Genomic DNA, 19,539 nt, shown 5'->3' on the forward strand with positions numbered 1-19,539 from the left:
ATAATTAAATGATATAAAAAATATTAAAATAATAGTATGGTTATAATGTGATTATATAAAAAGTAGGGTTTTCAATAATGTATCATTACCCACTTTTAAGAGAAGATTTGTCTAACACATTCTTACAATCAAGATACTTTGCATTATTTGATTGAAATTTGGAATTTATTGAATGTATAATATGAAGCTGTGTCTACTCGATGATAAAAGAGTTTGGCAGGCTTAACAAGCAAGCATTTGTTATTGAATCATAGACGAGAAACATAAATGTAATGCTAAAGTTACAACCATTTTTAACCCTTACTTGAAGGGTCACTCACTGTAATCAGTTTTTGAGAAATGAAGTTGCAATGAAGATAAGCCGGTGGTACCAGGGTCCCTTAGTTGATCAAGCTGTTTGTTGCCACGGCGAAGCAAGTACTCAATGTACAGAAAATTCTTCCGATCCACATTCTTTGCATTCTGCCGAAACTCTTGCGATACAATTGCCTCTATCTTGCGCCGTTCTTCCTCCGATTTCGATCGTGCTGCACGCAGAAACCCTCTGAAAAGACTGAGTACTTGTTTCTGCATCCCAGAAAGCCTTTGAACTTTGGAGCTTCCCATCGCATCTTGTTTTCGGGGGTAGATTCTGCACACAAAGAACAACGATTTTCGGTGAGTTCGTTCACATTTTTTTACATCAGATTGGAACGTTATGGAAACGATAGCAATATGAAAATCTCAATCCTTTGGAATATCAGAATCAGCAACCTGAAAACCCTACTGAGGCTTCAAATCCAGGTTAGGCATTTTATCAAACAGTTCGTAAACAAATATTTTTTTCTCTCGAACAGATGGCGATGTTCATTACCTCAAACTCGAACAGGACGAAGCAATTATGCGAAAGAAATCGCTTCAGATGACAATTGAAGCGGTGCGATCGAACCCATGTGTCATCGGTGTGCTGTGTGTTGGAAAGGGGAAGTTTGAAAAGGTTGGTCTGAGCTAACTATTATAAGTTCAGAATCAATTTGGTTCGCATGTTCCTCCACCTCCATCACTTTTTCACCCACTTTCATAAATTTTAAAATTTTCAAAATTACCCTAGTAAAAAGATAAAAATAGAAACAATGTTTTTACACTACGGAATACCTAATTGGAAGCCAAAAAATTAGAAGTTTTGAATTAAGTAATACAGAACTTATTTAACAACTAAAAATACTGAACTAAATAACAACTAACAATAATACTGAACTAAAACGTAATTCATAAGGAAAGTAATCTGAAACTTATTTTACAACGAGATTACATAATCCATAACTTATTTAAAGTAGTACTTTTGAATTATGGATAATTTTTTACTTTTTTACTTTTGAATTATGGATAATTTTTTACTTTCCCCCATAGTGTAAAATATTGTTTTTAGGTAATTTTAGGAATTTTAAAATTTATGAAGATGGTTGAAGAAGTGATATTAATCTTATATTTATTTTTTTCATTCTTATTAATATTTATTTTTCAATCATAACTGACCGAATTTTGAATTTAGTTCTTATTAGAAAAAATCATTTTTGTATTTTATTTTTTGTAATTTTTTTTTCTAAAATTTAAAATCATTATCTTGTGTTCCTTCATACCTAACTAAATTTATTTTGAGACGTCATATCCTTACATTTATTCATTAAAGAAAATAATTTACAGAAAATAAAATAAAATTCGTTTTGTTTTCAAGAATTAAACATGCATTTAAGTCTATTATTATTTATTAAGATATAAACTCGAGAATGATAGGAATTTAGAAATATTAAGATTATGATTTCATTCACCCCCACAAAGAGAGATAGGAGTCAATTCTTCTGGCTTATGAAATTTGTATGGGGTCATACAATTGAATGAACATTTGGATAATTGAATAGAAATAACCTATTTAACATATATATATATATATATATATATATATACACGGACACAAATCCTAATAACACAAAAATACATCTCTAAAATGTAGGATACAGGAATACAAATTTATATTTTATATAAATTAACAATAAAAATTTATGTAAACAATTCAGTTTTTTTTAATATAAATGGTTAAAAAAGATTTGTTTATTAGTTTTATAATCATAATAAAAATTTATACAATTAAGTTTAAAATTTTAGAAAATGTATTTATCCGTATTAGAACTGTGTTAGAATTATCAAAAATTCAACAAATATTGTTTGAATCAAATATTCAACAAATACGTATCTTACTGAGTCAGTGTCGGTGTCTAACATGGACACACCATTTAAGAGGTGTTTACTAGCCTAATAAGAAATAACATGTAATTTTATTTTTTTTGTCAACAGTTCATGTTTGTGTCAGGCAGAATACTATCTGTACAACGTAAAATTGCAAAATGCAGAGTTTGTGGCATTACATTATGACAGTCTTTCGGTACCAAGTGGTTTGAAAGTCCTTTGTTTCCCAATTGCATTTGGAATGGATGCTTCCCGAAAATATTTCCTTCTTTTAAGGTTCCTGATCTTCATGATCCTCTTCAGCCTTTTGGGGTCAACAATTTTCTTTCTTTTTTCCAGTTTCTCTTTCCTTCCTTCAGTATAAGCTTGAATGGTCTTACTTCTCTGTTCATCAGGTAACAAAGCCAGTTTGGAAAATTTCTTGGGACTTACTATTTCCAGTTTCTCAGTAATTTCCTTGAATGCTGGAACAAGTCCACGTCTTATCAAGCATCCTTCAATTAGCCGCATTGAATTTGACTTTGGGAGATTTGGAGCATCTTTTAACTCCAGATCCAAGCAAAATGGTGATTCTTTTAACCACATTCTGAGGGAATGAGCCTTTGCTACAAGGACACCTTGTCGGGTCTTGCAGGGAAGGAAAGGTGATGCCATTTCCCAAAGGTATGCCTTCATTGTGCTATCAAGGGATACCATGTTATACTCTGCTGTTCCTGTTATGAGTACAACTGATTTTGGTGACTCTGGATAGCCCTGCAAGGAGGCATCCTGCATTGAAACCAACATTCCAATGTTAAGGTCAAACAGAGATGCTAGAGATAATTAAACAATGAACATTGTATTTGACATCAATGATGACAATGTAAATGTTTGCAGCTCATCAAACAATGCTCCTAGTTTTCATATAACAAACTAAACACATTGGAAAATGTATAGAACCAGAATAGGTCAGCAACAAGTTAAAATTCCATACACAAGTCTGGGTACAGTATAATAATAATGCTTTTGATTTTATATAGCAAGCAATTTTAATGTCAATTACCATTAAAGACTAACTAAACAATGAATTCATATGCTGAAACGTGTTCTAATTATTTTGAAACTTGAAGCATAATTTTGGCTTGATTGGCTTCTGTGTGCAAAAGTGTGACACAGAAGGAGTGATGAGATGAACTCCAGCTGGAAAGAGTACATATGACCTCAACCTCTTATATCATATCTTCCAATACCCTAAGCAATTTATGAGTAAAATTAGATAGAAATCAATAGGAATAGTGGATCAGCTTCACACATGGCATCGGTTACCTTGATATTGAGAAAACCTCTGTTAAAACAGTAAAAAAATCCTAGTCAACTTACTAGATAGCTAACTTCTGTGGGCATGTGATGAATTTTGCAAAAGTGCAAACACTTGTGTAGCATAGAATAGCACGTTTCAACTTACTAGCTAGCCCTGAAGCTCTTTATCATAAAAATATTACATGAACATGGAAATAATGCATGTATGGTTATGTATGTAGCCTCGAACCATGGAAGTGAACGACCATAAGCAATTTTGAAAGCACTAAAAAGGGAAAGAGAAGTCACCTGCATGTGATCAAGCCATAAAGTAAGACCAACAAGAGCTGATCCAGCAGATAGTTTTCTAAAATCAGCTCCCCAGTCCTTATCAGCAACTCTGCAATTGATTGATACAAGCAATAAGGAACTTTACCGAGCTAGGGACACTACAGTTGAAACGTAATTGTGATAAGAGATACACAGTATCTCAGCAGTTTAAAATTTTTTCAGTGTGTATGAATTATGCAGAAGTACCTATAATAAACACCTACCTAAAAATATCATGGCGATAAATGCTTCTCCTGATGGCCAATTGGAAAATCCATGATGCAGTGGCTCGTAGTTCAAATGCCCACAAGAGATCCAACAAAGCATTCACAAGGCTAAAGGCTGCATTATCTTCCACAGGTTGTAGTCCCTCCAGACACTGGTCAACTTCTGAAACTAGTGACTCAGATTTTTCTTTAAGAAGCCTATAGAACAATTAGTAAATATTATTCACTGGACAAATATGAAAGAGTAAATTTGTGCTTCGCTTAGTGACTATAAACACTGATCTTTTAGCTTAAAAGAATACAATAATAGTCTAATGAACTAATCAGTACCTTATTGGTAGATCAAATCCAGAACCTTGGAGTGCATTTAAAAGAATAATGGCTTCATCTGCTCCCTCAGACAAGCTTGCAGCTCTGATAAAGCACGTCCATATTCGATGGTCCGGTTCTATGCCTGCTTCTTTCATCTCTTTGAGTTTTTCAATACCAGCTTCAAAATTCCCTTTTCTGAGATATGCATCAATAACAGAACTATAAGGTAGAGTATCCAAAACCACTCCTGTTGTTTTCAAGTTTTTAAGGACATTCTCAGCTTCCTCAGGCTGCCCAGATTCACCGTAGGAAACCATAAGCAAATGCATAGTGGAAATCGTGGGCTCTATCCCTGATTCTTTCATCATGGCCAGTAGATTTTCAGCTTTCAGATGATCACCAGAAGTTCTATACATTTTCATCATTAAATGGTAAAAAGCACGGTCCAGTTTATAACCATCTGATCTAAGCTCTTCAAAAAGTTCCTCTGCCTGTTCATACATGCGTTGCTTACCAAATGCAGTGATCAGGCTTCTGTATGTGTCCAGCTTAGGTTCCAGACCAAGGGTTCTCATCTTATTCATCAATGAAAGTCCTTCTTCTGGTCTACAGTCTCTGCAGTACATTATAATTAATGTATTATAAGTTTCCCCATCTGGTTTAAGATCAGCATCTTTAATCTTCTGGTAAATGATACCCATGCTTTTAAAATCATTAATACCTAAATATAATTTAAGAACGGAATTGCAAATTTGAAGATCAGGCTTAAAACCTGCCTCTTCCATCTCACATAACATGGTTTCTACATCCCTTACTCTTTTGCATTTGCACAGCAATCTAAGCATTATTCTATAGAGATGCATGGTAGGAAAATAACCAGCAGCTTTCATTCCATTGTATATTTTCTGTACCTCAAATAAGCTTCCTGCCTGAGCAAATGCTTCAAGTGTCAAAAGAATAGAACTTTTACTAATCTTTAATCCCATGTCTTGCAATTCCTGGATTACCACATAAAGCTCATTCAGTCTCCTATCGACAATTAAAGCCTGTAATAGACCATTTACAGAATCTACAGTCGGAGAAGGGCCATCTCTCATCATTGTGTTGAAAATAGCTCTAGCTCTTTCGTAACAACCACTGAATGCATAAGCATGTATTAGAGCATTCCACACCTTCCTATCCACTTTTGAAGATCTTTGCCTGAGACCCCCTACCAAGCTTTCTGCCTTTTGCCATATCTTTAACTTCCCATACGTTTCAACGATATCAACGTAAACTGATACATTATTATCAAGTATAATACCATTTTTCTCTGCATGATACAACAGATGGTGGGCTGTCTCAGGTAAACCCATTCTACAGTTGACAGACACCATAGCTTGATACAGACATTCAGATGGCTCAACACCATTGAATCTCATGTCAGAGAAAATCTGAGAAGCTACGTCAAAGAGTTCATTCTGTATAGATTCCTGAATAAGAGATTCATAAATGGTACAACTTCTAAATGAACCAAGTCCTCCTTTACTTCTATATTCCTCCAAGGCTGCATCTAACTTTTTATCCTTGCAAAGTATAATGATGAGTGCTTCTGTGATCATTTGAGTATGATCTGGAGCACGTTCTCTCATGTATTCAAGAAGTTCGTACGCTTCTGAATATCTAGCAGATGAGCTATATGAACTCACGATAGACAAAAATATTTCATGATCCAATTCAAAGCCATTGCTGATGGCAACTCTTAACATTTTAGCAGCATGATCATAACACCCCCCTTTAACAAGTACAGATGAAATAATCTGTGGATTCATGCCTCCCAGTTGTTCCATATCTTCAATAATTCTGTCGACAACACCCCACATGTTTTCCTTCACAAGTGCATGCATCATGACCTCATAGAGACCATTATCCGGCGTGAAACCTTCCCGAATCATTTCATGATACAGCCCCATAGCCTTTTTCATCTCATTGAATCTCAGAAAGAAATCCAACATAACTGAGTAAGCTAGATGATCAGCTTTGATCCCTGACTTACGCATGCAATTGAATGTCTCTTCAGCCTCTTCTCCCCTCCCAGCCTTGGTATAAGCACAAATCAAAGCACTATACGTGTGCAAAGTGGGCTTAACTCCCGCATCCAGCATTTCAGACATCACATTTGCAGCTTCCTCGACCTTACTTGCTTTCCCAAGTGAATCTATCAAAACAGTATACGTAACTGCATCAGGATTCCTACCAAAAGTCTTCATGTCTCTATAAAGCTGCAGTGCTTGATTATGCCGGCCTTGCTTCCCATACATGTGTATGATAGTATTGTATGTCATCTCGTCCCTGCCAAATCCCTTCTTCACCATCTCTTCACAAATATCCCTCACCTTTTCGGTATTCCCTTCTCTGGAAAAAGCATACAACAAGGAATTATAAGTCACAGCATCTGGCAGAAACCCTTTAGACTCTAATTCTGTAAACAGCTCCTGAGCTTTCCTGGGACGCCCGCATCTACCACACACAGAAATCATAGCATTGTAAGTCCACAGATCAGGCTGACACCGGTGAGACTCCATATCACTGAAAACTGCTATAGCTTCCTCAAAATTAGATTCCCTTGAACAAGCACTTATAAGGGTATTGTATGTTATTATATCAGGCCTAATCCCAGACCTCCTCACTTCATGCAAAAGCTGAAGAGCCAAATTAGGCTCCATTGCACCACTCTTCATCCTTGCATTAATCAAAGTATTGAAACTCACAAGATCAGGCACACATCCTCTCTCACGCATTAAATCAAGCAGCTCCTTTACCTTATTGAAGCGACCACTGCGCGCATACACACCCATCATAGCATTGTACACTTGAACCGTGTCCCCTACACTTGACTCGGCCCTCGTGAAGATTTCAACAGCAAGAGCTTCCTGATTGGCCTTTCCCAACACACCCAAGATGGTTGCAACCATTCTCGCATTGGGCGCATACCAGTGCCGCAAATTCAAGCACTCGTAGAGCTCAAGCGCGCGTTGCCAGTTCTGCTGACCCACCCACTTGACCACAAAGCAGAAATCGGTTGGTGTCATCTGAACTCTGCGTTCTTCCAACACACCCGCCACAAACTCCTCCGACTTCAACGCCAGAATCGTGTCTGTTAAGTACTTCACTCTTTCCCTCCAATTCTTGTCCCTTTTCAGCGCCAACTTGTTCATCTTTTTCACCCTCGTCTTGCTGCGTCTCCCCAGGGCTTCTTGGCCCTCGTCGTCGTTTACATCAATGCGACCCGGTTTTGGGGGTTCCTCTGGGGTGTCGAAAGGTTGAGTTTTGGCGGGGAAAATATCGTCTTGGGGTAATTGGGTGTGCGTGGAATAGTGGGTTTCGGAAAGTTTGAGGTGGGGCCATCTGATTGAAGGAGAAGCTCTGGCGTAGACGAACTTGACGGTCTTAACGGCGTTGGGTTCTGAAGAGGAATCGGTTTCAGTGTCATGGGAAGCAGTGGAAGGTGAAGAAGAGGAAGGAAGTGCAGCGGGTTTGTGCGGAGGGTTCGAATGTGGTCGTGGAATTGAGGGAAAACTAAGAACTTGAGAACCTGACACTGAGACAGACATGTTTTCTCAGTTCAGGAGGTGTGTCTGTTGCAATTGCAACTTACTCAGCTCATGTATGACACTGTATATTCCTTCGGGTTTGGTAAAATGCAACATTTATCGTTTGAATTGTTATGGGAAATGCGAAAGATTGGAGAGTAGCAGAAAATGTGTAGAAGAACTGAATCACAGTTTTAGAACCACTTCTTCAGTCTTTGTTATCCAGGAATACAGATATTTTGGTGTGAGAGAAATGATTCAGTTTTATACTTATATTTGTCAAGTTAATGGCTTGCATTCCAACAAGGTTGAGTTTGACAAAAAGGGTAGTCATTTACATTATGACAAACTAAAATTTAAATCTCCTTTAAAAAAGGTGTTTCACATGTTTGGTATTTGGCATTTAAAAATTTGTTGACCAGTATAGATTGCAACAATTAATCAAACAATAAATATTTACTTACTGTGTTATTGTTATTGAACCCCGATAATGATTTCTTTTTTTTCACTTCATCGGTCTATTTTTCACTCTTTTTTTTCGATTGAATTCTTTGTACTCCTCTTTTTTTTCTACTCCTTATCTTCGCGAGATGATATCTACAAAAACACTTTGACGTTCTACTGAAATTTCGATGTTAGGCATTTGGTGCTTTTAGGATTGAATGATAACGATTATTGGAATTTGTATTTATTTATATGATTATGGACTATTTGTTATTAAGTCATATTAAGGATTTGGATTATAATTAAGAATGTATTATCTAGTATTTGATTATTGATTAGTCTCGTTAATTCTCTTCAAATGTGATGGTTTCGGTCGATTCTTTTCAGATATTAACGGTTTCGATCGATACTTTCCAGATATTAACTCAGTTGTACGGACCGACCGGTACACTTACTAACGATTTTCATTTACAATATATTGAAGAAAATAAGTTCTCACTAGAAAAATTGGTTTAAGAAATAGATGACATTGATTAGAATTCATCAAAAATGTTATTAGCAAAACAACAAGCAATGCCAAACTAGGCACGATGGTCCTTTTTGGTGCGAGCAACCTCTCTGCATTGATGTTATGCTCCAGAAAGCTCGTGCGTTATGTGTTTTTCAAACGTTGTCTGTTGCGGAATCTTTGTACTTCAAGTGCAGAACCAGAAACCATAGCCACTAAAATTGATGCAAAGATACGTGCTCTTTCCACACAAGGCAACATTGAAGAAGCTCTTTCACTTCTTTACACCCATTGTTCTCTGTCCCTTCAAACCTGTGCCTCTCTGTTCCATGCTTGTGCTCAGAAAAAGTGCCTCCAACATGGCATGGCTCTGCACCATTACATGTTGCACAAAGACCCCACAATTCAAAATGACCTTTTTCTCGCCAATCACATCCTAAACATGTACTGCAAGTGTGGCCACTTATCCTATGCCCGCTACATGTTTGAACAAATGTCACGGAGAAACATTGTTTCTTGGACTGTTCTCATTTCCGGGTATGCTCAATCTGGCCTAATCAGAGAGTGTTTCTCTCTCTTCTCTGGCTTGCTGGCTCACTTTCGCCCCAACGAATTTGCTTTTGCGAGTTTGCTTAGCGCCTGTGAGGAGCATGACATTGAACGTGGCATACAGTTACATGCAGTTGCTTTGAAAATTTCTTTGGATGCCAATGTATATGTTGCAAATGCTCTTATTGCAATGTATAGCAAGCACTCTGGCTCCACCGGAGGTTATGATGGGGCAGCGGATGATGCGTGGACCATGTTCAAGTCAATGGAATATCGAAATCTTATATCTTGGAATTCAATGATTGCAGGTTTTCAACTTCGTGGACTTGGGGACAAAGCCATTCGCCTGTTTACACACATGTACTGCAATGGAATTGGGTTTGATCGTGCCACGCTGCTTAGTGTCTTTTCTTCACTGAATCAGTGTGGTGCTTTTGACGACATTAACGTGCATCTCCGGAAATGTTTTCAACTGCACTGTCTGACTGTTAAAAGCGGTTTTATTACAGAAATTGAAGTGATAACTGCATTGATAAAATCCTATGCAAATCTTGGAGGACACATTTCTGACTGTTACAGGATCTTCCTTGATACAAGTAGCGAACTGGATATTGTATCATGGACTGCTCTTATTTCTGTGTTTGCAGAACGGGATCCTGAGCAGGCTTTCCTCCTTTTTTGTCAGCTTCATCATCAAAATTATTTGCCCGACTGGTATACATTCTCAATTGCCTTAAAAGCTTGTGCATATTTTGTGACTGAGCAACATGCCATGGCTGTTCACTCACAAATAATTAAAAAGGGATTTCAGGAAGATACTGTTCTTTGTAATGCCTTGATACATGCTTATGCGAGGTGTGGCTCGTTAGCTTTGTCTGAACAAGTATTTGATGAAATGGGCAACCGTGATTTGGTTTCTTGGAATTCAATGCTGAAGTCTCATGCCATACATGGGAAAGCTAAAGATGCACTGGAGCTCTTCCAGCGAATGGAAGTCTGTCCAGATTCAGCTACCTTCGTTGCACTTCTCTCAGCTTGCAGTCACGTTGGACTAGTTGATGAAGGAGTGAAATTGTTTAACTCTATGTCTGATGATCACTGTATCGTTCCTCAACTAGATCACTATTCTTGCATGGTTGACCTTTATGGACGAGCTGGAAAGATAGTTGAGGCTGAGGAGTTGATACGTAAAATGCCAATGAAACCAGATTCTGTGATTTGGAGTTCATTACTTGGATCTTGCCGGAAACATGGTGAGACCCTCTTAGCCAAATTAGCAGCTGATAAATTTAAGGAGTTAGAACCAAACAATTCATTGGGGTATGTGCAAATGTCAAACGTATATTCCTCTGCCGGTAGTTTTACAGAAGCTTGTTTGATTAGGAAGGAAATGAGTAACTATAAAGTAAGAAAAGAACCAGGATTAAGCTTGGTTAAGATTGGGAAGCAGGTTCATGAATTTGGCTCTGGTGCTCAATACCATCCGCATAAAGAGGCCATATTAAGCCAGCTTGAGATATTGATTGGAAAATTGAAAGAGATGGGTTATGTGCCAGAACTGAGCTTAGCCTTATATGACACCGAAGTGGAGCACAAAGAAGACCAGTTGCTTCATCACAGTGAGAAGATGGCGTTGGTATTTGCCATAATGAATGAGGGAAGTTTGCCTTGTGGTGAGAAGGTCATTAAAATAATGAAGAATATTCGTATTTGTGTGGACTGCCACAACTTCATGAAATTAGCATCATATCTATTTCAGAAGGAGATTGTTGTTCGAGATTCAAACCGCTTTCACCACTTCAAATATGCAACATGCTCTTGTAATGACTTTTGGTAAAATACAGCCTGCATTTTCCCAATGGCTGGTATAACTACACCTGCATTTTTCAGCTAGATCAAACTGTGCCTGAATGATGGAACCTTTGGGTCTACTTTCTTTAGTTGAGGAAGCACACAAATTCTACTGAGCAATCAATGCAATGGTATAGAAAACATCTAAAAACATTTCTTCATTCATTATATTTATGAGGACGGAATAACTTACATAGGGTGATTATTCTGAGTTTTTAACTGAATAATCTCATATATATTAATAGAGTGATGTTTTATTGTGTATTTATCAGAACATTATAGATCTCAACAGCATATCGGCAAAACATGCATATTTGCTGCTTTCTGATGTTCAATTGTAAATATTGTAATAAATTGAAAACAAATGTAAATTAGTAAATTACTAACAGGCAGGCTTTTTACGTGTTGTACATTTCTGGGGTATAAACATCTATTAACTTTATTGATTGATTATTTTTTAATGATTGCTTGTTGAATCTTAATGACTAGTGTAGCAAATACATGTTTTATTATTACATTAAAATATTAACAATAAATACTGTGGATAGAGAGAATGGAAATGGTGTAGAAAAATAATTTCACGTGTAACTTTGTTTTGGTCCGGTGCATGCACTGTAATATGGGTTGGGGTTTGATGAATCTCAATTAGAAAAAAGTGGTAAAGCTTCATTAACTTACTCACTAAATGACATACCAATTATGAATAACGTAAATCTAAACCATAAACCGAGATTCAAAAGAGTAGCAAAACACCAAGTAAAACTGCAAGAATGATCACGATATTAACAAATTAGGTAATGCCATGGTATATGTTGTTTCACTAGTCTTTCAAGGAGTAAAAAGGGTACAGATGGGACTAAAAAAGTAATGTAACTGAGAATCAAAGCACTAAATTTTTATGTACAAATGGCTATATGATATTCTTCTAGTTTTGCAGAAGAACTAAGAAGGTAAAACTGAGAAAGGGTGATAGCAGGCATTGTAGTATATATAACTACATTAACTTGGAGCCTTCAATTTGAATGAACCACAGGCCTCAGTCAAATTTGAACCCTTGAGATCATACACAGTCATGATGCAGGGGTGAAGGGCTGTTGCATTACTTCTTGGAATCAGGTTCCATTGTCTGGATTGTTGGAGCTGTAACTACAGCTAGCTTCAAGCCTGTGGGTTCAGAATCCCCAGATCTTTCGCATATCTCACGATACTCTTGACAAATGGCACAGGGGTGACAGCAAAAATGGGTAACAAAATCTCCACAGGGTGCTTCCTATACATGGCAAGAACATCATTATAGCATACAATCATCACTGCATCTGTTTTATTAGACATCCAAAATTTTAGATATAAAAACATTTAAACACCCCAATTTGTCTACTATAGGCAAATTAAGAAGTATAGATTATTATCACACAAGGAACTGTTATTTGAGAGTACAAGATGCATTTTAAGAGAACCAGCCTTCCTTAAAATAAAAAAAAAACTGCAGAAACATCCTTCAATCTGCCTTTTAGATCAACCACGAGGGAAAAATCTTTTCTTAGTGAAGATAAACATCTCTTTTCTTTCATTTAAATATAGATGCATTTTGAATTCACTAGTCTCTAATTATGTTTTGGGTTGGCTACTTCTGATTCAATGAACAGGCAGACAGACTAACTGCAGTTAAGAACCATTTAATACTTCATTAACCAGTCTCTTCAAAAAGAGACAATGCAATAGCTAAATACAGAACTTATATTACAGGACTGAGGTTGCAGAGAATTGTCACAAGTTTCAAACACTACAATAATAGAAAATAATGTTATAAGAATTCATGTAAAGCATAGTTGTAATAGCATTACCGGCAAATTATACTTTGATCTTAAGGCCTTACGGTAGCCACAGGCATAACAGGAAACAAGACATCCCGGTAAACCCAAAAACAAGCCATCAGTTAATAAGCAGCAGGCTGTATTAACCACACTCCATAATATAAAGTGTGTAACACATGATCCCAGGAATGTTCCAGAACCCAGAAATTCAGCATTCTTCCCAAAGAGAAAGCAAGGACAAAGACAACCTATACAACCTGCACAGGTGATAAATGTTTGCAGCCAATCAATTTAGATGATAAATAACATTATCACCATGGACAAAAAACAACAGTTTTAGCACTCAAATATAAATATTTTCAACAATTTAAGCTGTACTACATTGATAGTAGTACAACTAAACACCTAAAAAGGAAGATAAAAATAATCCAATATTGATAGAAAATAAAAGCTTAAAATGTAGCCTAGAATAATCCTCTCAGGATTTTGAAGAAAGGATACCATACGGTTTTACAGAAAAGGATTTTATCACAGAATAAAGAGAAGTTTTCACATTCAGAGCAAGGAAAACAAAGGGAGATCATGTGCATAGGGCTCTCACCAAAATGAATATGATATGAAGTTAAAACCCAAAACCAGCATTTTGAAATTAGAACTATGTTACAGAAAAGTTTTGATCCTTTTTGTTTTGTCATAGAGAAACGTGGTGCTGTGAGGCTCATGCTATGTGCAAGTTCCAAGAAGCAGCCTTATGTGGTATTCATAGAAAAAGAGAAACCTATTACATAGTGACAATTCCATTTTGATTTTATCTTAAGATACGCAAAAAAACAGGTTCCACCGAATGAACTTGCAAATATTTAAAATACATGATACTTATCATGATTAGGACCAAAGGAACACAACCAAATTTCCTTAAAACATGGTCAAGAGGCACCTTTGTATTAAATGAGGTCACAGGGTAAGGAAGTAGCATACAACTCTGCGTATCATCGAAACAAGCACAGATTCCAGAAGACCACTGAGCCTGCATTTGGTTTGATCCATTGCTACCAGGATCTTGTTCATTACGCTGAAGCGAAGAGACATGAACTGCCTCTGAATCTGACTGCCCCAAAGGTATGTATGCAGGTGGCACATAACCGTGCTGGTTCTTCATATTGCTTCTGCAAAAATCAACCCATCAATCAAATTTCTTCCAATAATTCCTCTAAAAGCATTTTATCAACAAAAATTAGGTAAGACAACGTGAAAGCGATAAACCCCAGCTTGATCGCATCCAACCTAGAACGTAAAGCTCCAAAATTTGATTTAAAAATGAAATTTAGCATCAACCCAGTTGAAATTCAAATTATCTTTGATAAAAGATAAGAAAAAAAAGGTGCCCCATTACTTATCCTGGCAGATTTATAGCACCACAACAATGAACAAACACTGTAAGCTGAGTTTTCATCTGATTTTAAAGCGAAAGCATAAAATTGGGCGAAATCGGATCTGACCCAAATGATTGTTCTTACAAAAAAAAAACACAGACATCGATAATCAGAGAAGGGTGAATTATAGACGAAGAAAAAAGAAAGAGGTTTACCTTGGAAGGTTGAGAAAGTAAAACTAAGAAGAAATAGGTTTTTCTTGTTTCGATGATAAAAACCAAATCTTGCCTTTTCTTCACTCCCGTGTTACTCACTTCAAGCTTTCTGCTTTTGCCTTCCATTTTCTTTCTTTTTCGTTATATACAAAACAAACTATCATAAAAAAAAAGTCCCATTTCCCTTCTCACGTATAATTTAGGTTTTTATTGTAATAATAGATATATCAATTTTTTAGTGTTTTTAATTATCATAATAGATGCAAAAAAACCTCATTTTTTTCACTAGTTTATTAGAAAGGTGAATTTTTTCCTAATTCATACGAAGTGTTGTTTGTATAGCGATGGTGACACTGAACAAACAGTTTGTGAAGTGATTTTGGGTGAATTCTGCGACCAAACCAGAATGAGAAGATGAAGCATGGTGAAGTAATTTAGGGTTTAGTGTTTTTTTTGCCTCTTCACATAACTCTAACTCTTCCTTCACAAAACCCAGAGAAAAAAAAACATTTTTTTTCAGTTTTTGAATCACCCAACACCATGATTTCTTCCACCATCCTTCATTCATACCCCTCTTTCAAATTCCACCCTTTTCTCAAACACCCTTCTCATGCAATTCCAATCAAACCCTACCCACCCATTTCCAAATTCAGGAACAACAACCACATCTGCTCGGCGCTCTTCACCGACGATGCCCCCTTTGCCGCCGCAATCGGCGCTTGCATGTTCACCTCTCTGCTTCTTCCCGTCTCTGCTTCCCCGGAAGACGACCAAGATGCTGATTCCGCCGTCACCACCACCGACGCAAGGCTCGCCGTCATGGGGATTCTCAGTTTCATCCCTTATTTCAATTGGCTCGTATGCACTCTTCCTTCCAAACTCTTCCATTTTGCATTATCAGTGACACTGCAATCACGATTTTCAATTTTTTGCAGAGTTGGGTTTTCGCGTGGCTCGATTCTGGCAAACGACGTTATGCTGTCTACGCTCTTGTTTATATGGTTCCTTATCTCAGGTTCCTTTTCCTTTGTAACTAGAACCATTTATATATATGTGGTCGTTGTGGTTCTTTGATAGCATGTTACACAATAATATGTGTGTTCCACTTTGCTTTGTTTCCTTCTACTTTCTAAGTTTCCTACATTTCAATTTCTTTTATTTTTTTCGATCAAGTTTGACATGAGGATTGTTCTTCAAATTATTTTGCAACTAAATCAAAGTTTCAAGAGTCTTTTTCAACAATTGAGATGATGAGTTGATTTGGCTTATGCAAGATGTTAAATTCATTTTTATCTTGTTTTTTTGTCTTCTTATCCCAACAGGATATTTGTATTATTCACTTTAAGTATGGTCAAAGAACAATTAGTATCCCCCAAGGAGCATTTGATTAGTAATGTTACTCCTATGCTTGGTTTGATTTTGCTTGAGAATGATGTGATTTTGTGATTCATCAGGTCAAACCTATCATTGTCGCCTGAAGAAAGTTGGCTGCCTATTGCAAGCATTTTATTCTGCATCGTTCACATTCAGGTTCAAGTTCATCATGTTTTTCTTATATGTACATTGTTCAAGCTCATCATGTTTTTCTTATATGTACATTTCCCATGTCATGCCAGTTACTTGTCTTGGAGTTTACTGTATTTTTTTTAATCTTGATAAAGCCAAAAATATTGCCCAACAGACCAATGCTAAAGTTTCCTAAGAGCTCAATGATTAGACTCAAGACTTTAAATTTCAGTTGCTATTTCTTTGCAATCCTTATTGTTGCAGGATTTTGTGGCCATTGTGCCCCCAATTGTGGTTGCAACAATATGGTTGAAGAACCCCAAAACCTTGACATTTGACATTGTGGCCGCAAATCTTTTTTAGAACTTGACTAGGACTTGAAAATATCTAGTGCTAGTAGCCTGGCTTATACCAACCATGTTGTAGCTCATGTTGTTTTCAAATTGATAGAATGATTAACATTGCAGCTGGAAGCAAGCATTAGAAATGGAGATATTCAGGGGTTTCAACTATTCAGGAATGTCGCAGATCAGCTATCATCAAGTAATAGGAAAATAAGTCATTTGAATCAGCATCAAGAAATGGCTGAGGAGGTGCTCTTTGTTGTGTTAACATAGTAACATTTTGTAAGTAAGTAAGTTGTTGTGTATTTTTCTGTGATGTTGATTGCAATTGTTCTGAATTAAGGGAAGCAAGAAAGAAGAGAAGAACCTGCCACATGCCCAAGAACGATCAAGGGATATTGGAGGTTGGGAAGATTCACAGATACCTTTACAACCCCGCCAGCACTTGAATGAAGACCTGGAAGATGATGATAAAGAAAGAAACAAGCACTGAACTTGGAAGGTTCAGTCAAATTTCAGGCCCAATGCTGGTACCCCTTCAGCTGTTTGATTAGTTTTGAGGAGTTTCAGTGAAACTATGGTGTTGTCTTAATTAATGTTGATCACTTGCCATGTTGCCATCATGAGATGAATTCTTTTCATGGCTGGTTTTACTAGATGATATTGAAGGTGCCATAGTGTATAGACAACAAGAATATTGTATACTTGTTCTTCTTCTACCTTTCTTACACCTCACTTTTTCTCTATATCTTTTACCTTTCTCTTCATGTCATGAATCTGGTTACTTCTCTTTTTATATATTTAGATAAGTGAATATTATTTTGTAGTATAAAAAGAGGATACCAGGCTGATGTTTATTATTTTTTATAGATTATTATTATATTAAAAATTGAAAATTAGACTCATAATTGATTGTGTGAATTTCATAATTGAGTATAGAGTTATTTTACTGAATTATGATAGAAAAAAAATCACAAGACATTTTTGGCTTCATTCTCACTTTTCAAGCCTTTCATCTCATATATGCATGAAAATTAGCCTAGTGGGTAGTCTCCTAGTTTTTACAACTTTTCTATCTTTTTTATTCCATCAAAACCCAATCTTCTTTCCATGAACTAGGATATGCAAAATTTTATAAATATATTTTCTAACACATTATTTTATGGGGCACTTTTATTGAATTTTGTAAAAAATTTAGTGAGCTTTACAATTTATTTAATGTAGTGATTTTGTGATTTTTAAATAATTTTAATCAATAAAAGAGAACATGATAAAATGCATGTTAAGTGTTTAAGATAGTGTTAATAATTGTTTTCATGATAAATAATGTATATTAATATGATAGCAAAAAGTATGTTTAAAAATTGCTGTGGAAAATACTCTTAACTATCTGTACTAGTAACTGTTTTTTATTTATTTATATAAAACATGCATTTTAATATTGTCTCTCATACCATACCATGAAGAGTAATGTATGCATTAGTAAAATTGAAGTGAAATAACTCTAAATAAGACCTTGCAAAATAATCTCAACAAAGTTGAAAGTATCTTAACCAATGCTAAGTTAAATATACTCCTATCTAAACTAAGTTAAAAATATATTTTATAGATCAATTTAATAAAAACATATTTTTCAAATAACTTGAGTTATTCCCTTAATTCATGACATCAATATCTTAGTAAATGATATTAAATGAGTTAAAAAAGATTAGAGTTCTTCTTACATGGACTAGAAGTCTTAGGACTTATGGCTAAATGTATTAGTTATTGGATTTAAGGTCAACATGGTGCCTACTCTTGTTTATAGAAATTAATTATAATTATAGCAACTATTGACTATTTTAACCACTATCTTGATAAAATTCTATTAATAATTATTTTTGAGGGATTAATTATACAAAGTTTTTACACTTAAAAAGTATATATTTATTAAGTTTAACAATCTTCAATCCTATTATTTTAAAGTTTTTCATATTCCATTATTTAAAACATTCTCAAATTGATTTCATTTTTATAAAGAAATTAACATAATCTTTTTCTTCATATTAATTACATCTCATCATCCAAAATTAACTTTATATAAAAGTAACTGGTGAGATAATAGCAAGTGACATGGTAATGTTATCATTATTAATTTGAAGGAAAAAAAAAATTAAATATTAAAAAAATAAACTAAATTCAAAACATATAAAATAATAGGATAAAATTGGGAAAAAAATCAATATAAAAGTGAGACAAAGTACCTATTAATAATGAACACAAATTAAAAGAATTAAGTAATTACATTAAAATTTACTGGTCCTGAATATTTTTATAAAATGTTTTTTATCGCAAAATGAAAAATGTTGTAATAAAAGTCAAAGGTTAGTTAAAGTTAGGCTATTTAATAACAAATGTAATCAAATAAAATAAAGTAGTTATAATTTACTTATTTTTTAAATCTAATAAACATATTTTGTTTGTTTTTAAATGATAATGGAGAGCAATAAAATTATGTTGGTTGTTTTCTAATCAGTCTTTAGAATTCTAGGTGAGAAAAAAAATTAATTTTGCTTTTTAACTCTATGTATTGTAATGTTAATGGACAAACTTACTACTAATAAAAACATATTACACTGAACTTTTTAGTTTTAAATGATATTCACATTTTCAACCGAATCTTGTAATGCTTCCTCTTCGAAAACTATAATAGTTATTTTAACTTAGTACATACTTATTAAGAAGATATTGATTATTATAATTATAAACTAAAACTTTCATATATAATGTAACAATTTTATGACTCAAAAAGATATAATTAATGTTAACTATCATTTATAAAATAAATTTGTTTGAAACAAGTTATATATATGTATATATAATTTTGAGTATTGAAAATATATTTTCATTTTTATGGCATTTGTTAGGCTGAAAATATGCATCACAGGTTGAGAAGTGAGTTAGGGTTAGAGATTTATTGAGGTGGCATGTAATGAAAGTTAAAAGGTAAGGAA

At 35.1% G+C, this 19,539-nt stretch overlaps 5 protein-coding genes across 7 annotated transcripts; 2 read left to right on the top strand and 3 right to left on the bottom strand.

The window, feature by feature from the left end:
• Positions 1-146: 146 nt before the first annotated feature.
• Positions 147-606, bottom strand: LOC137810289 (succinate dehydrogenase assembly factor 1, mitochondrial). Its single transcript, XM_068611472.1, has one exon. The coding sequence runs from the start codon at positions 604-606 to the stop codon at positions 313-315; it is 294 nt and encodes a 97-aa protein (XP_068467573.1). The 3' UTR covers positions 147-312.
• Positions 607-2,293: 1,687 nt separating this feature from the next.
• On the bottom strand, positions 2,294-8,196 carry LOC137810278 (pentatricopeptide repeat-containing protein At3g18110, chloroplastic). The gene is made up of 4 exons (XM_068611458.1): positions 4,389-8,196; positions 4,056-4,256; positions 3,811-3,901; positions 2,294-2,991 (listed from the first exon to the last, which is right to left on the bottom strand). The coding sequence occupies exons 1-4, from the start codon at positions 7,961-7,963 to the stop codon at positions 2,404-2,406; spliced, it is 4,455 nt and encodes a 1,484-aa protein (XP_068467559.1). The 5' UTR covers positions 7,964-8,196; the 3' UTR covers positions 2,294-2,403.
• Positions 8,197-8,851: 655 nt separating this feature from the next.
• Positions 8,852-11,706, top strand: LOC137810280 (pentatricopeptide repeat-containing protein At1g71420). Its single transcript, XM_068611461.1, has one exon. The coding sequence runs from the start codon at positions 8,977-8,979 to the stop codon at positions 11,278-11,280; it is 2,304 nt and encodes a 767-aa protein (XP_068467562.1). The 5' UTR covers positions 8,852-8,976; the 3' UTR covers positions 11,281-11,706.
• Positions 11,707-12,076: 370 nt separating this feature from the next.
• On the bottom strand, positions 12,077-15,039 carry LOC137810291 (protein PLANT CADMIUM RESISTANCE 10). Of its 3 annotated transcripts, XM_068611474.1 has the most exons (4): positions 14,697-15,039; positions 14,087-14,274; positions 13,139-13,365; positions 12,077-12,564 (listed from the first exon to the last, which is right to left on the bottom strand). In XM_068611474.1, exons 2-4 carry the CDS (start codon positions 14,265-14,267, stop codon positions 12,394-12,396), a joined length of 579 nt encoding a protein of 192 aa, XP_068467575.1. In that variant the 5' UTR covers positions 14,268-14,274; positions 14,697-15,039; the 3' UTR covers positions 12,077-12,393. The 3 variants fall into 3 exon arrangements, with proteins under 3 accessions (XP_068467575.1, XP_068467576.1, XP_068467577.1); XM_068611475.1 differs by lacking the exon at positions 14,697-15,039 and having other exon boundaries at positions 14,087-14,401; XM_068611476.1 differs by lacking the exons at positions 14,087-14,274; positions 14,697-15,039 and adding an exon at positions 13,710-14,006.
• A 197-nt stretch (positions 15,040-15,236) lies between these two features.
• Positions 15,237-17,292, top strand: LOC137810290 (uncharacterized). Its single transcript, XM_068611473.1, has 5 exons — positions 15,237-15,554; positions 15,632-15,711; positions 16,151-16,226; positions 16,670-16,795; positions 16,890-17,292. The coding sequence occupies exons 1-5, from the start codon at positions 15,237-15,239 to the stop codon at positions 17,037-17,039; spliced, it is 750 nt and encodes a 249-aa protein (XP_068467574.1). The 3' UTR covers positions 17,040-17,292.
• Positions 17,293-19,539: the final 2,247 nt, after the last annotated feature.

The sequence above is a fragment of the Phaseolus vulgaris genome, chromosome 2, assembly GCF_000499845.2.
Source record: "Phaseolus vulgaris cultivar G19833 chromosome 2, P. vulgaris v2.0, whole genome shotgun sequence".
NCBI classification, from domain to species: Eukaryota; Viridiplantae; Streptophyta; class Magnoliopsida; order Fabales; family Fabaceae; genus Phaseolus; species Phaseolus vulgaris.

Excerpts from the sequence above, each read along its gene's own strand:
- LOC137810289 (XM_068611472.1), bottom strand. The coding sequence starts at position 606 with ATGGGAAGCTCCAAAGTTCAAAGGCTTTCTGGGATGCAGAAACAAGTA.
- LOC137810278 (XM_068611458.1), bottom strand. The coding sequence starts at position 7,963 with ATGTCTGTCTCAGTGTCAGGTTCTCAAGTTCTTAGTTTTCCCTCAATT. Across the intron at positions 4,257-4,388 it reads GGATTTGATCTACCAATAAG|GCTTCTTAAAGAAAAATCTG; the intron begins GTACTGATTAGT and ends ATTGTTCTATAG. Across the intron at positions 3,902-4,055 it reads TATCGCCATGATATTTTTAG|AGTTGCTGATAAGGACTGGG; the intron begins GTAGGTGTTTAT and ends AATCAATTGCAG.
- LOC137810291 (XM_068611474.1), bottom strand. The coding sequence starts at position 14,267 with ATGAAGAACCAGCACGGTTATGTGCCACCTGCATACATACCTTTGGGG. Across the intron at positions 13,366-14,086 it reads TTTCGATGATACGCAGAGTT|GTTGTATAGGTTGTCTTTGT; the intron begins GTATGCTACTTC and ends TCACCTGTGCAG. Across the intron at positions 12,565-13,138 it reads GATCAAAGTATAATTTGCCG|GAAGCACCCTGTGGAGATTT; the intron begins GTAATGCTATTA and ends TGCCATGTATAG.
- LOC137810290 (XM_068611473.1), top strand. The coding sequence starts at position 15,237 with ATGATTTCTTCCACCATCCTTCATTCATACCCCTCTTTCAAATTCCAC. Across the intron at positions 15,555-15,631 it reads TCCCTTATTTCAATTGGCTC|AGTTGGGTTTTCGCGTGGCT; the intron begins GTATGCACTCTT and ends AATTTTTTGCAG. Across the intron at positions 15,712-16,150 it reads TATATGGTTCCTTATCTCAG|GTCAAACCTATCATTGTCGC; the intron begins GTTCCTTTTCCT and ends GTGATTCATCAG.
- LOC137810280 (XM_068611461.1), top strand. The coding sequence starts at position 8,977 with ATGGTCCTTTTTGGTGCGAGCAACCTCTCTGCATTGATGTTATGCTCC.